Source organism: Ptychodera flava, chromosome 7 (genome assembly GCF_041260155.1).
Source record: "Ptychodera flava strain L36383 chromosome 7, AS_Pfla_20210202, whole genome shotgun sequence".
In the NCBI taxonomy this organism is placed as follows: domain Eukaryota; kingdom Metazoa; phylum Hemichordata; class Enteropneusta; family Ptychoderidae; genus Ptychodera; species Ptychodera flava.
In genome coordinates, this window is record NC_091934.1 from 21,835,083 (window position 1) to 21,848,570 (window position 13,488).

At 39.1% G+C, this 13,488-nt stretch overlaps 1 protein-coding gene across 2 annotated transcripts; it reads left to right on the forward strand.

Annotated features, from left to right (window-relative positions):
- Positions 1 to 1,073: 1,073 nt before the first annotated feature.
- Positions 1,074 to 12,863, forward strand: LOC139137015 (tRNA (cytidine(32)/guanosine(34)-2'-O)-methyltransferase-like). 2 transcript variants are annotated; one of them, XM_070704919.1, is made up of 10 exons: positions 1,074 to 1,269; positions 2,958 to 3,027; positions 3,934 to 4,036; positions 4,566 to 4,644; positions 5,143 to 5,195; positions 5,826 to 5,879; positions 7,682 to 7,784; positions 10,131 to 10,214; positions 10,962 to 11,065; positions 11,716 to 12,863. In XM_070704919.1, exons 1-10 carry the CDS (start codon positions 1,149 to 1,151, stop codon positions 12,127 to 12,129), a joined length of 1,185 nt encoding a protein of 394 aa, XP_070561020.1. In that variant the 5' UTR covers positions 1,074 to 1,148; the 3' UTR covers positions 12,130 to 12,863. The 2 variants fall into 2 exon arrangements, with proteins under 2 accessions (XP_070561020.1, XP_070561021.1); XM_070704920.1 differs by lacking the exon at positions 1,074 to 1,269 and adding an exon at positions 2,563 to 2,631.
- Positions 12,864 to 13,488: the final 625 nt, after the last annotated feature.

Consider the following 13,488-nt stretch of genomic DNA (forward strand, 5'->3'; position numbering starts at 1 on the left):
GGGTCATTTTAATTTTGCTTATCATGATTTTAATCACTTTTTTGAAAGTCAGTCGTTCAATCCCTGCCATTTAAGAAAGAGAATAGATGAATGTAAAAAGAATATAACCATTGTGTTGTTGTTGTTGTTGTTGATTCAAACGTAATGTAGCTGTCATAAAAAACACTATAAGGACATTTACCATTGTTTTACCCAATGTAACTCCAGTGTGCTTGCTGTTTTAGTTTTTAATATGCATGCTCATGTTTTACTTATTGCCTTATTTCTAACCGCATGTTCTAACAAACAAATATCTTCATGTTTCACCTATGAAGTTAATTATTCGATGCATGTATTCATAAACAAACAAACGATGACAGCATTCATTCAGCTCATGATTTATTTCATTTACTCCCTTCTGGACGGCGCACGGTTAACCATTTAGCAATATTTTTTATCCACGTGCTATTCAAATACTTTCAGATCGCAATTTTTAATTAGCAATTTTATTTTATTTCGACCTATATCCATGCGATTTTACATTCTTAATTTTTACTCGTGCCTCCTCGGCTGTACTTTTTTTGTTCAATTGTCAGTTTTTCAAGGGTTTTAGCTGATATTAGATTTTGTATTGTTCTGTGTGACAACATATATATATATATATATATATATATATATATATATATATATATATATATATATATATACATATATATACATATATGATGAAATTTGTAGCTGGCATGATGCATTTTAGGCAAGTATGAGCCCGTATTGAAATTCAAAAACACACTGATCCCACCCCCATGGGGCATTTAAATAAAAAATATGATGACCTCCCCCAATCACCAAAGCCAAAAACAGGGTCACCATCATAAATCCACTGCGCCCCCCCCCCCGGCCGAAGAAACTGACCAGTCCCTTGGTTTTGGGTCCATAGAAGTGGTGTTTTCTGATGTGATTCCCGCCTTTTACGGGCTGATTTCGACTTTACATATTCTATTCACCAGGTGGAAGAAAGTTACGTAAGGTTTCCTATATAGCGGAGTGCACAGCTTTTTAGTTTGCTGGATCGCTCAGTATTTTTTCCAATAAGTTAAGTGGCCTTTCATTAATCGTATGTCGACTTTCGCACGAGGTAGAACCAATGCCGTTTGTTACCGCTAGAAATGGGTCGTTCTTCTAAAGACAAACGAGACATATACTACCGCCTGGCAAAGGAGGAGGGTTGGAGAGCAAGAAGTGCCTTTAAGCTGCTGCAGATCAATGAAGAGTTCAATATATTTCAAGGTATGTATCATACGCCGTATCATACGGTCTACAAGTTCAACTACGACTGCGAAGACTAAGTCATCACAGGGACTCAGCACTATAACCTCCTATAATCGATTGTTTTCGAGTGGGACAAATTTATCTGCGACGGCTTTTTCCTCTACGTATACACAGATGAAAAGAATTAAGGTAGATCGCGTGTAATTGATCATATAGGGAAAATAACACACATGACAAGGTGACGACACAGTCGCTCGAGAGTTATTCAGCTCTGGGACTATTCGCCCCATAGACGAGTTTAAATACAGAAGCGAGGGGTATTTCTCGCTTCTGTATACTCGTCTATGGGGCGAATAGTCCCAGAGCTGAATAACTCTCGAGCGACTGTGGTGACGACTATACAGAGACTTCTTTAGGCAAAGTCGATGCAGCGCCCTCTACGATATCATGCTATCACAGCATTTCCACCTACAGGAAACGCTAGTGTTACTTTCTCAAGTCTTTGAAGTATTTGTCGTTGTAACAAACCTAATACCCCTGTCTGTAGGGTTACGACCTGAGAGAGTTAATACAGTAGTTAGCCATCACACTCACAAATGTAGAGCCAATGAATCCCATTGTGATACATTTTAAATAGATGACCAAATCTACAACATACAATGCAAATGCATGTGCCTTTTTTTGGTACATCATTTGTCCATCATCAAGCTCTAGTGATATACTCAACCTCTAGCTTTGTCACACTCTTAGAGTGCTCTATTCTATGACTGCATTCCTTGTCTCCAGAGAAACTCATAGATACCAGATGGGGACATCTGAACATGGTATTTGTGAATATCAATTCTGAGGTAGTTTCAACACATGATGACTGTTATTTTCATCAAATGGTGTAGCTGTGGAAACGCAGCTAGCTGTGGCAGGGTAGCATGTGTCGCTATGCGGGTCATCAAAAGGCCACCCCACCACGGATAGCTGCAGGCCAACTGGGTGCGAAAATGGGTCGATTACGATGACCCAACTTGGGTCAGGAATTTGAACGACAAAATAAACCAAAGTGAGTGTAATTCAGTAAAATGACCTGTGCCTGAACTCTGATTGTTGCTCATTCCCTAACTCCTTTTGTGAACAAAATTTCTGGTTTGTTTACGTAATTCGGCTGATTTTCCAAGGAGTAATCAAGATTTTTACTCTGACCGGCCATCACGCTATTCACGTTCGAACGCGTGACGTGCTTATTAGCACATCAATAGAAGTCAAAGTATGCTGCGGGGTTGACCTTTTTATGACCCTCATAGTGACGCAGGCTACCCCGCCACAGATAGCTGCATTTCCACAGCTAGAAATGGTGTGAACACAGCAAAAATGTTTGAAAAATGTTGTGTAAGAATTTATTTAGTTGCTGTTGTTCTGTGGTATGCTTTAACCTGTTGACCCCCAAATCCCTGTGAACAGGTCCAAGATCACCATTGATGAAATGTATTTCTAGGCCAAACCATGGTGATGAAAGGGTATATAATGACATGATCAGATCACTGAATATCTTAATGTGTGATTTTCTCGTAACACTCATTGTTAATGTCTAGCCACAGACTCTGTCCAATACTGTAGGCTGTTTTGCGTTGTGGTGCCCTCCCTGTCCATGACAGTTTCCCGTACAGCTATAAGCTACCGAAGCTTTTTTCTTTGTTACATATTATATTCACCAGGTGTGAAGAAAGTTGTTGATCTGTGTGCTGCACCTGGGAGCTGGAGTCAAGTCTTGACAAGAAGGCTGAGGTAAGACAGGTCTTTGAAATACAGCTGTACAGGGAAGGGTCAGCCTGTAAAATGTAGTAGGTTTATGAATCTTTTGGAAATCAAGGCGATTTCTGTTCCACTTTCTTTTCCTGAATAAACATCTCAAAGAATAGATTTCCTCCGAGTGCATCCAGTGACCTGCTAGCCAGTGTGCAACATATTTAACACTTTACCTGCCAGACTGAGACGGTATCACTCCCCCATCTTCCAAGTCAGTAAAAAGCGGTATTGAGCCAAAACCATACAGTATCTATTTTCATCCACTTGGCTTGGTATGTTATAGCAGCTTAAGTCTGTAAAAATCATGTTTACAGTATCTCTGTCTTCATGGAATTTCAAATCTTCAAGTCTTTGTTAAAGTGCACCACATGGGACATGTTTTTCTTCACTAGTTTATTAAACCAACTTGACCTGATGGTGAAATATGAACTTGGCAGGAGAAGGGTAAATGTATGTACAGGCTTTTTAATGAAATTACAATATGTTGGCACAGAACTAATTTATCATGATCATATTGGATGAGGGATATCAACCATCCAGTCATTCAGCTGGTATTTAAACAAATTCAAGATTTTAATTTTGATTTTATATTTCATTTATAGCATTTGTAATCCAGTTTTCTAGTGAGCCAATCAAAATGATGTAACCATAACCATCACACCAGCTGATTGGTTAGTACAGGGTCACCCCAACAAAGGGTCACTATGGTTGGTGCAATATGAGAGAGCATGCTTACCAATAGTTCAAACAGTTTTCAGCTTAGACAGTTATACTTTTGAATCGGGTATGACAATTATATGCTCTCCATGGAAAGCCTGGCAATGTACAGCAAAATAGGATGGAAGTGTGTGACATAAAAAAGTCTTTTTGTCTGACAATTTTCAGAGGAGATGATGGCACAGACTCAGATGCCAAGATTGTGGCTGTAGACCTACAGGCAATGGCACCGCTGCCAGGTGTCATTCAACTACAAGGTGACATCACCAAGGTAACCAGGACATTTTATTACTGTCAGATACCATCTTGCATCTAACAGAAATCTGATTCTCAAGTTCAGATCCAGTTCTTTTTATGAAAAGAAACTTGGTTTACCAGTAAGATGGTCAGTGTTTTTGCTAAGGTTCACGAAAATTGGTAAATGATTTGGGAGCCCTGGTAACATTTCTTGCTGTCCTCCCAAATCTGACTGCATTGATATACCAAGGGGAACCCTAGTAACATTTACCAGGGTACCGGCATTATCAAAAAACACTGATGGAACAAAACTATACAACATTGGCTATGAGTTTGCTCTTGATTTCATGGTTTCTTTGATGTGTTCGCCAACAGCTTTTACATTATTTTGTATTTTATTTTGAAAATCACCGCTCTATTTGTACCACAGCTGTGGGAAAAATGAATTACATCAACAACAAACATGAAAAGTTGAAGAGCGTTGTTGTGCCATAGCTCTTATAAAATATTTGTCAGTTTCCTGCATAGTGAGACGTATCCAACAAATTGTCAACTCTTTTCAGGTGTCCACTGCTAAGGAGATAATCAGCCACTTTGAAGGTGAACATGCAGACCTGGTTGTATGTGATGGTGCCCCCGATGGTGAGTTTATAATTCAAGCTATAGGTTTGATTGCTGTGCACTAGATTTTGAACTGCCTCAACACTCACTGAAACCATTGCTACAGACGAAGTTTATAGTGTATTGTGATGCAGTTATACGCAGTCACCAAATGACATTGCATGTTTTAAGTACCTTACTGTCTTTGTTTACAGCAAAACAGCAAACATAATGTTCAAAACAAGAGTTCAGAAATACAAACTTGTGGCAGGAAAATTCAAGTTCTCTACAATTGAAAATTTGTGCTGCGAGCAGGCTTGTGCCGTATGTTAGTCTAGAAAGCCTTTCGAGGAGGGAATATTCCTATGTCTGCGATAAGAGGAGATGTAGGGAACAGGACTATTCCTTGTCAAATAGGAAGTTTTGTTCTGTAAATCAGACTTTGGTGGTAGAAGTTATGATTAATTCATTCATTGAATAAATATGATGTTGTTGATTTTATTATTGAAATGTTTAATTTTTATCTGATCTTACAAACAGTGACTGGTTTGCACGACCTTGATGAATACATACAAGCCCAGTTATTACTTGCTGTAAGTTTTCAAAATACATTCTTCTATTTCAAATGTTTTATCTTTTTAGCCATAGCATTTATGCTTTTTATCAACAAATATTTTCATCATTATTTCCCTATGTAGTGTAATTTTCAATTATGACAAAGCTAAAAAGAGAGGTATGAACTTGAACTTTAGACTGCTGGTATGTTAGAGCTGATAGCAAGTCAGGCTGAAAGCACATTTCTATCCTTCTGATTCAAACTTAAAGGGAAACAGTCGTCAAAACTGCACCTGTGCGAGTTTCTTGTTTACAAACAATGTATTTCGTGCACGATATCTAGATGCACCTCATCATCATAGCTGCAACATTTAAATTATATGATGTAGATTATGACAGACATGTTTTAACTTTCATCAATCACCATCGTACCTTGGATACAGTGTTTATATTGGTCGTATGGGTCGTATACGACCTTTGAGCGCAGTTCCGACGACTGTATCCCTTTAAAGTATTATGCGACAGCCAGAGAACAGTAGAAAGCTTAGATTATATGGGAAATCCTTGCATGTTGAAAAAGTTGTATCTTGGATTTTTATCTTTTAACTATTCTACCAAGAAAATGAGTGATACATCAGATTTTTAGTCTTTACTGCTTTGTGTTACAGGCACTCAACATCACGACACATGTTTTGAAACCAGGGGGAACTTTTGTAGCCAAGGTGAGAATACTATGTTGTGTGTGACAAATTCTTATAATTTCTGAGTTAACTGTATGCAATTTGACTCTCCATTGCCAGCTGACTTGAACCATATAGCCATCATATCAACCAATAAAATTACTTGTCTCTGTGTAGAATAATTAGAAAATGGAAAATTTTTTCACCAGATTTATTGGAAATCAAACAGTTTGGTTTGCATTATTATAACATATGAATGCATGCAGAAGTTACACTGTGGTAAATCATTCCTTGTATTCCAAGTTTCCTACACCGGTTAGATAGGCAGGTGCACAGTTCAACTATATTCATAAGTAACCTTATTGATACAATAAACATTGCATTTGCATCAGTCAAACTATCCACTTATCCAAATTCCTCCATACTATATTAAACACCTATCGCCTGGTCATGAGGGCTATAGCGCCCGTCTATTACCCCTAGGGGCCGTGTGTTTCCAGAAACACATCGCTATTCCCCGAGGCCGTAGGCCGAGGGGTATAGCGATGTGTTTCTGGTAACACACGACCACGAGGGGTAATAGACGAGCGCTATAGCCCGAATAAAGACCAGGCGATAGGTGTTTTATAACACACCACATGCTCATGTTGTATGTTATATAGTTTTTAATGTGTTTTGATATTTTGCACCACAACAATCCATTGTAACAAGTTTACTGGGCGATGTTTCCACAGCGGTTTCAGTTGTACGTGGTAGTACCACTTTCTTTCAAAAAATATTCTAAGCATACCTAGCGACATCCTTAGTTGCACTTTAATCTTTTCCGTCGATGAGCTGTTCAAGTTCCTACGTTGTTGGAATGTTGGAAAATGTTGGAAAATCTGTTTTAGAGAATGTGTCGTCACGTATCCCGGACGCACATCATGTTCCAGTCACCCGCCATTGTTGCAAAGCTGCAGACGACACTACGGTCACGTGACCAGCCACTTTTCCAAATTTGGTCAGGACTATTTCCCTAGGGAAATAGCTTTTCAAAAAATACCCTCTGACGTCACTTTTGTCGATCCGATGGGGACTAGACGTATCTATTTTCTCGTCACGTGACGTATTCTAGCGAATCGCGACAGGGAATGAGCATGTGGCGTGTTATAATCAAGATTATGTGTGATCTTGCTGCAACCTTGGAACCAGGCGATATTGCTACATCTAGAGTGACAGAGTGATTTATGTTTCATGATGATAGACACCGTCAAGACTCATGATGTGACAATATGACTTGAAAAAATCCATCTATGGAGCTGTTTGGCATGATTTTATTTGACTGGTCCACAGAACTTTGAATCTTTACCCTAGCTGGCTGCCTTGCTAACAAATATACCACTGTACTCTGGTAGCTTTTGAAAGACTGTAAATGTGTTAGCGGTATATGAAAATGGCTGTTCTGTTCTTAGATTAGACTGAAAGATTCAGTTGTGTGTGGGCGCTCTGGCGCACTGTGACCTACAACCCTTTACCACGTGGTAAAGGGCCTTAGGTCGCAGTGCACCGGAGCGCCCGCACACAACTGAATCTTTCAGTCTAAGCTTAAATGTACTTCCATCAATGTGGAGCTTGTCATAATAGAAGTTGTCTATGGCTGCAAGTGTATGGTGTGTCTAACCAAAGATTCTTATAAGCAAAATTCAAAGTGCACTGATTTGAGGTTTGTGTTTGTCTCTCACAACAATCTGAATAACATGACAAACAATTTCATACTTGCTGATCTTTTGTTGTTTTTGGTCAAATATCATTATACTCACACAGTAAGATGTATGTTTTGACAGATATTCGGTATGTTTTGACAGATATTCCGTGGAAAAGATGTAACTCTCCTCTACTCCCAACTCAAGATCTTCTTCCCAAAGGTGACAATCGCAAAGCCAAGGAGTAGTAGAAATTCAAGTATAGGTGTGTATTACAGTGGGTTTCAATTCAGAGCCACAACTGTGTGTGTGAGACAGTTTTAGTTTCAGCAAACATCTTCTAACTTTCAGCAGTAATTTTAACTGAAACAGCTACGTCGTAGATCATGTGTGACCAACTGTTCAACTATCGGTCGAGACAGAGTGTCCCTATGCTGGTTTACTGAACTAATCAATGAGTCGGTGACTTCGGTGAAATGTGTGGTGATACCCGGGCTAATCGTTTATATTGTAGTCCCACGGACACCGTCCGGGGGGACTTATAGGTTTGGTCATGTCCGTGCGTGTGTGCGTGCGTGCGTGCGTGTGTGCGTCCGTCCGTCCGTCCGTTCACGCAGATATCTCAGAGATGCCTGAAGCGATTTCATTCAAACTTGGTACAAGGATTACTTCATATGTCATACAGATGCATGTCAATTAGTTTTGTGGTACGATCCAATATGGCTGCCAGGCGGCCATTTTATTACGATTTTTTCATGTACAGAGCCATAATTCAGGCATGTTTCAACTGATTTTATTCAAAGTTGGTACAAGGACATTGACCAATGTCATAGATATGCACATCGATTCTTTTTGTGATACGATCCAATATGGCCGCCGTGCGGCCATTTTGTTACGATTTTTTCATGTACAGAGCCATAACTCAGGCATATCTCAACCAATTTCATTCAAAATTGGTACAAGGACATTGACCTATGTCATACATATGCACGTCAATTTGTTTTGTGATACGATCCAATATTGCCGCCAGGCGGCCATTTTATTACGATTTTTTCATGTACAGAGCCATAACTCAGGCATGTTTCTACAGATTTTATTCAAAGTTGGTACAAGGACATTGACCAATGTCATAGCTATGCACATCAATTTGTTTTGTGATACGATCCAATATGGCCGTCGTGTGGCCATTTGTTACGATTTTTTCATGTACAGAGCCATAACTCAGGCATATCTCAACCAATTCATTCAAATTGGTACAAGGACATTGACCTATGTCATACATATGCACGTCAATTTGTTTTGTGATACGATCCAATATGGTCGCCAGGTGTACGATTTTTCATGTACAGAGCCATAACTCAGGCATGTTTGTACAGATTTTATTCAAAGTTGGTACAAGGACATTGACCAATGTCATAGCTATACACATCAATTTTTTTTGTGATACGATCCAATATGGCCGCCGTGTGGCCATTTTGTTACGATTTCTTCATGTACAGAGCCATAACTCAGGCATATCTCAACCAATTTTATTCAAACTTGGTACAAGGACATTGACCAATGTCATAGCTATGCACATCAATTTGTTTTGTGATTCGATCCAATATGGCCACCATGTGGCCATTTTATTACGATTTTTTCATCTCCTGAACTACAACTCAGACATGTATCAAGCGAATTTATTCACAAGTATTTTATCACAGACCTAATGAAGAGGACTCTATCCTCTCTGAGGACCTGTAATCAAAGCACCCATTAACAAGTGGGGACTGTGTCATCAACGATGACTTGTTTTGTATGTACAATGTGTCTGTCTCTCACACAGAGTTGTGGCACTGAATTGAAACCCACTGTGTATTGATTGTTCCATTCTTTTGCTCAGAATGGTGGATAAGTCCACTGAAGTATTGAGGCCATAGTGTTCAATGTTGTCCATCAGTAGTGGACAGCAGGTATCCCAGGCTGGCATATATGATGCATTTTAGATGCACCACTAATTTGAATAATTTATGACAAAAAGTAATGCTGTCAACCACTGAACAGTTTAGACTGAGTTCACTGCTTTTTATGAGAGGAGAGTTAGAGCAATGAGGCTTCAGAAACACTTTAGTCTGCAGCCCACCAATGGCAGCCTTGAAAGATTAATGTAGCTCTGCATGGAGGTTGCTGACATCTTTTATAGATCTCAATGAAAGTTGTAACAGTAACAGCTTTGTGGAGACTGCATGTTTTGTCTCCAAAATACATAATTCTATTAAATCAGGGGTCACATTAACTCTTTGCTTCCTGTACTTCCTATGTGTGAGAAGGACCCTTACTTGTAATACACTCCACATGAGAGGGACTGATCTTTAGCGATCACTAGTGCAATTCCTTCTTTAACCTATTCTTCCCTATTCCCTGTGAACAGTTCCTCAGTCTTCATTTAATATAATGGGTTTAGGCTAAACCATGGCAATGAAAGGGTTTATTGATAAAGGTAAAACCAGACTCTGTTTACATGGAAAGAATGTCCCCTTAGTTTGTAACATTTTTAGTCTTAACTTTTCCAGCTGTGTTTATACCAATTAACAACAATCTAATCTACTGTCTACCTATTTCTTCAAAACAGAGGCGTTTGTTGTGTGTCAGGATTATTCACCACCAGAGGGCTACGTACCAAACATGTCAAATCCACTGTTGGACCATCATTATGGTGAGTCTTCACAAACCTAACATTTTTTGAAAGACCAGATTTCACACCCGCGACAATTAATCCATGCACATACATTACTCTTTTGTCAAGGAGAAATAGTCCTAGGATGTGTTGTTTGAATATGATTGTGTAACAGTTGTGTTGGTCTGTGGTGACAAAAGTTATACATGACCAAAGAGTTAGAGAAATCTACATTTTATGAACATGTAGTACACTTCCTGAAATTGACTTGTACCATATATTCAAAGTTGGATGTGTCGTTAGAATATCATTGAGTGTAACAGTTGCGTTGATCTGTTGTGACAAAAAATTATGGATGACCATGGACGTTTTTCTCGAGGGTGTATAGGATGACCAAACATTTAGAGAAATCTACATTAACCGTAATACACTTCCTGAAATTGGCGTGCACCATATGTGCAAAGTAATCTCACCCTTGGTTCTGTGTCCACACAAGTCAAATACACATCCAAGTTCAAGAAATACTTGGATCACACAACCCTTTTGCAGATCAACATTTTTTGGTCAAATAAACTGTTTTTCCAGAAGTTGGCTTTTATAGGGCACTTACATGTAAGTGTGTAGCGGTATGCTCTTTACAAATGTGTATGTTCTTTACAATTTTATTTTCCACCAAGTAGCCAGTGGACTAACTTTTCCTACCAGGTAAAAGAAATTTCAAGTCAACTGTATTATGACAGAAGTTGTACTGGCTTTCCAATCTAGTAATTGACATTTTCTTTGCAGATGTTGATTTCAACAGTCTAGAAGGTCCAAATCGTGTCATTGTACCATTTCTGGCATGTGGTGATTTGAGTGCCTATGATTCTGACAGAACCTATCCACTGAAGGTAAGTTTACAGTGTGTCTGTGTGTCTGTGTGTAGAGAGACAGACAGACAGACTCAGAGAGAGATTTACATTAAATGAAGAAGGGTGTGACCAGCATTTTTGTGGACCAAGCAACATCACACAAAATATCACAATCTTAAACTTTCAAGGGCATATAATAAAACGTATATTTACACAGTAATGTACCCCTCCCGGCCTATAGTTGATGAAAGGAAACTTTATGCTACATAATGTACAAGGCAAAGCCGAGTACATTATGGACTGGAAAGTTTGGTTGAGTCCATTATGGGCCAGGATGGGATATACATTGTTGCTATTATTTCATAATTTGGAAATACCAGTGAATTTGTAGATGTAGAAAACACCTGGGGATACTTTACTGGAAAATTTGATACATTATCAGCAATAGTCTGGGGAATGGCATCACAAAATTCACTGATGTAGACATAGCTATACATTGTACATATATAGAGATCATCAGAGGATCTCATTGATCGCTATTTGACTCAGTGCACCTCTGTATTTATTGGACTCTTTCTTGTGAGAGATCAAATGCTTGTTGTCACAGTGCTTATCCATCAATGAAAGGATGTCATTATTACAGCTTTTCGTTTTTTTGCACTTTCTAACAATTTCTTTTATTCTCACAGCTTGATGCAAAATCAGAGTACAAGTATCACCCACCAACACAAATGCCAATCAAGCCACCGTATGAGAAGGCCTGCTTCTTGAAGAAAAACGATTTGTTAGCCAAACCAACTACTTTCTCTGATCAACAAACACTACAAGATTCAAATGAAAAGACCTTGCCGGATAGTGTGCAGGGAGTGGATAGGAAGTGTTATCATGAAGCTGAGGGGGACGGAGATGAGAAAATTCACATAGTTGAGGGGTCCATTGTACAGAAATCAGATGCTGGGGAGGCTAAAGTGATTCAAGAACAGGAAGTCAAGGATGCTGATGATCTGAGTCATCTTGGTGCGTGTGCAATGGACATATCAGAGAAATCAGCCAACAAAGACTTTGTTAAAGAACTAGACACGTTGTCCATAGAGGACAGCTGAAAGCCAAGTTTCAAAGAAATTCATCATCTTGACCCCTTAGGCCAGTCGTAATTGCAGTTCACTCTCTTTGTTGGCAATATCAAGCAAAAGAACTCTACTTATTTAATGTAGGTTTGAGTTGATAGGAGAAAACAGTTTCAACTAGAATATCTGGTGTGAGCCAAAAAACTGCAAAAAAATCATGGCAGGATTTTGACGTTTCAAGACCATTCTAAAGCCAAAAGTACTGTTTTTTCCTAGTTTTGGACTGACAGGTTGTACAACATATGGACAAGCAAGCAGTTAAAATTGCATGATTGGGTGCAGTGTAGGGACAGGTCACTCGCAAGGCTTTTGTTATGAACCCTGGTTGTATTAGAGAATAAAATTTTACTTGAGCAGAGGTAAAACCACCTTTTTTGGGTAAAATACTACAATAATAATATCAACAAAGAATATTTATCTCAAAATGGAGCCTTAGGTGCAGGACAAAACTATACAACTCCCAAAGAAATCTATCAAAATTGTGAAAAAGTCTTGTACACTATTCAGACCATTTTGCTGAATAGCGAGTGGCAATGGCGCTTGCTTTAAGGAGGTACACATGCATATACAACCAAACATGAGGGATACTTTAACACCTAACCATCACAATTTAAGTAACATAAAAGAAAAAGCAGATTTTAAGAATATGTCATATATATGAAGCTGCTGAAAGTTTCCTTTTTGTAATAAAAAAGATTATTATACATCTACCATCGAGAAGAAAAGAATTTTGCGTGCGCTAAAAAAGCTGTATGGAACGCCTGTTCCGTAACACGTACGGTTTCCAGGCGCCCCATCCCCTGCGGCTGTATCTGCACGTTCACTGTTGAACGGTTTCAAGGGACTCATTGGACGTGTGCCAGAACATGTCTCGCGCGCTCTGTAGGTACGTGTGTAGTGCACACACACACTGTTCAGAACTGACAGAAGCGCGTCCGAGATAGCATTCCACACTTGCGCTATAAATTGGAAGAAAAATTCTTGACATTGCACGAAAACGGTCACTATTCTGACAATTGATGCCCTAGTCAGGAATGTAAGATGTATAATAATAATGTTATTACGAAAATACCGCAAAGGATGCACGAGGACATTGGCGCTGCGCATCGCCCTCCCCTTCGCGTCCGGTGATACGCTGCGCCAATGTCCTCGTGCATCCTTTGCGGTATTTTCGTAATAACCTCATATAATTTTCAAAGTTGCGGCTTCTGCTTCTTCCTTTACAATTCATATACTCTGTTGGTTCATAGATCATACAGAAAAACTATGATCTATGGTTGTCACTGGTAGTAGTCACTGGATAAAGTACTGTCCAAGTATTGTTTGGGGTCACAC

Bases quoted from the DNA above. Each gene is read 5' to 3' on its own strand.
- LOC139137015 (XM_070704919.1), top strand. From the start codon at position 1,149: ATGGGTCGTTCTTCTAAAGACAAACGAGACATATACTACCGCCTGGCA. The intron at 4,037-4,565 runs GTAACCAGGACA...AACTCTTTTCAG, and splicing joins TACAAGGTGACATCACCAAG to GTGTCCACTGCTAAGGAGAT. The intron at 11,066-11,715 runs GTAAGTTTACAG...TTATTCTCACAG, and splicing joins ACAGAACCTATCCACTGAAG to CTTGATGCAAAATCAGAGTA.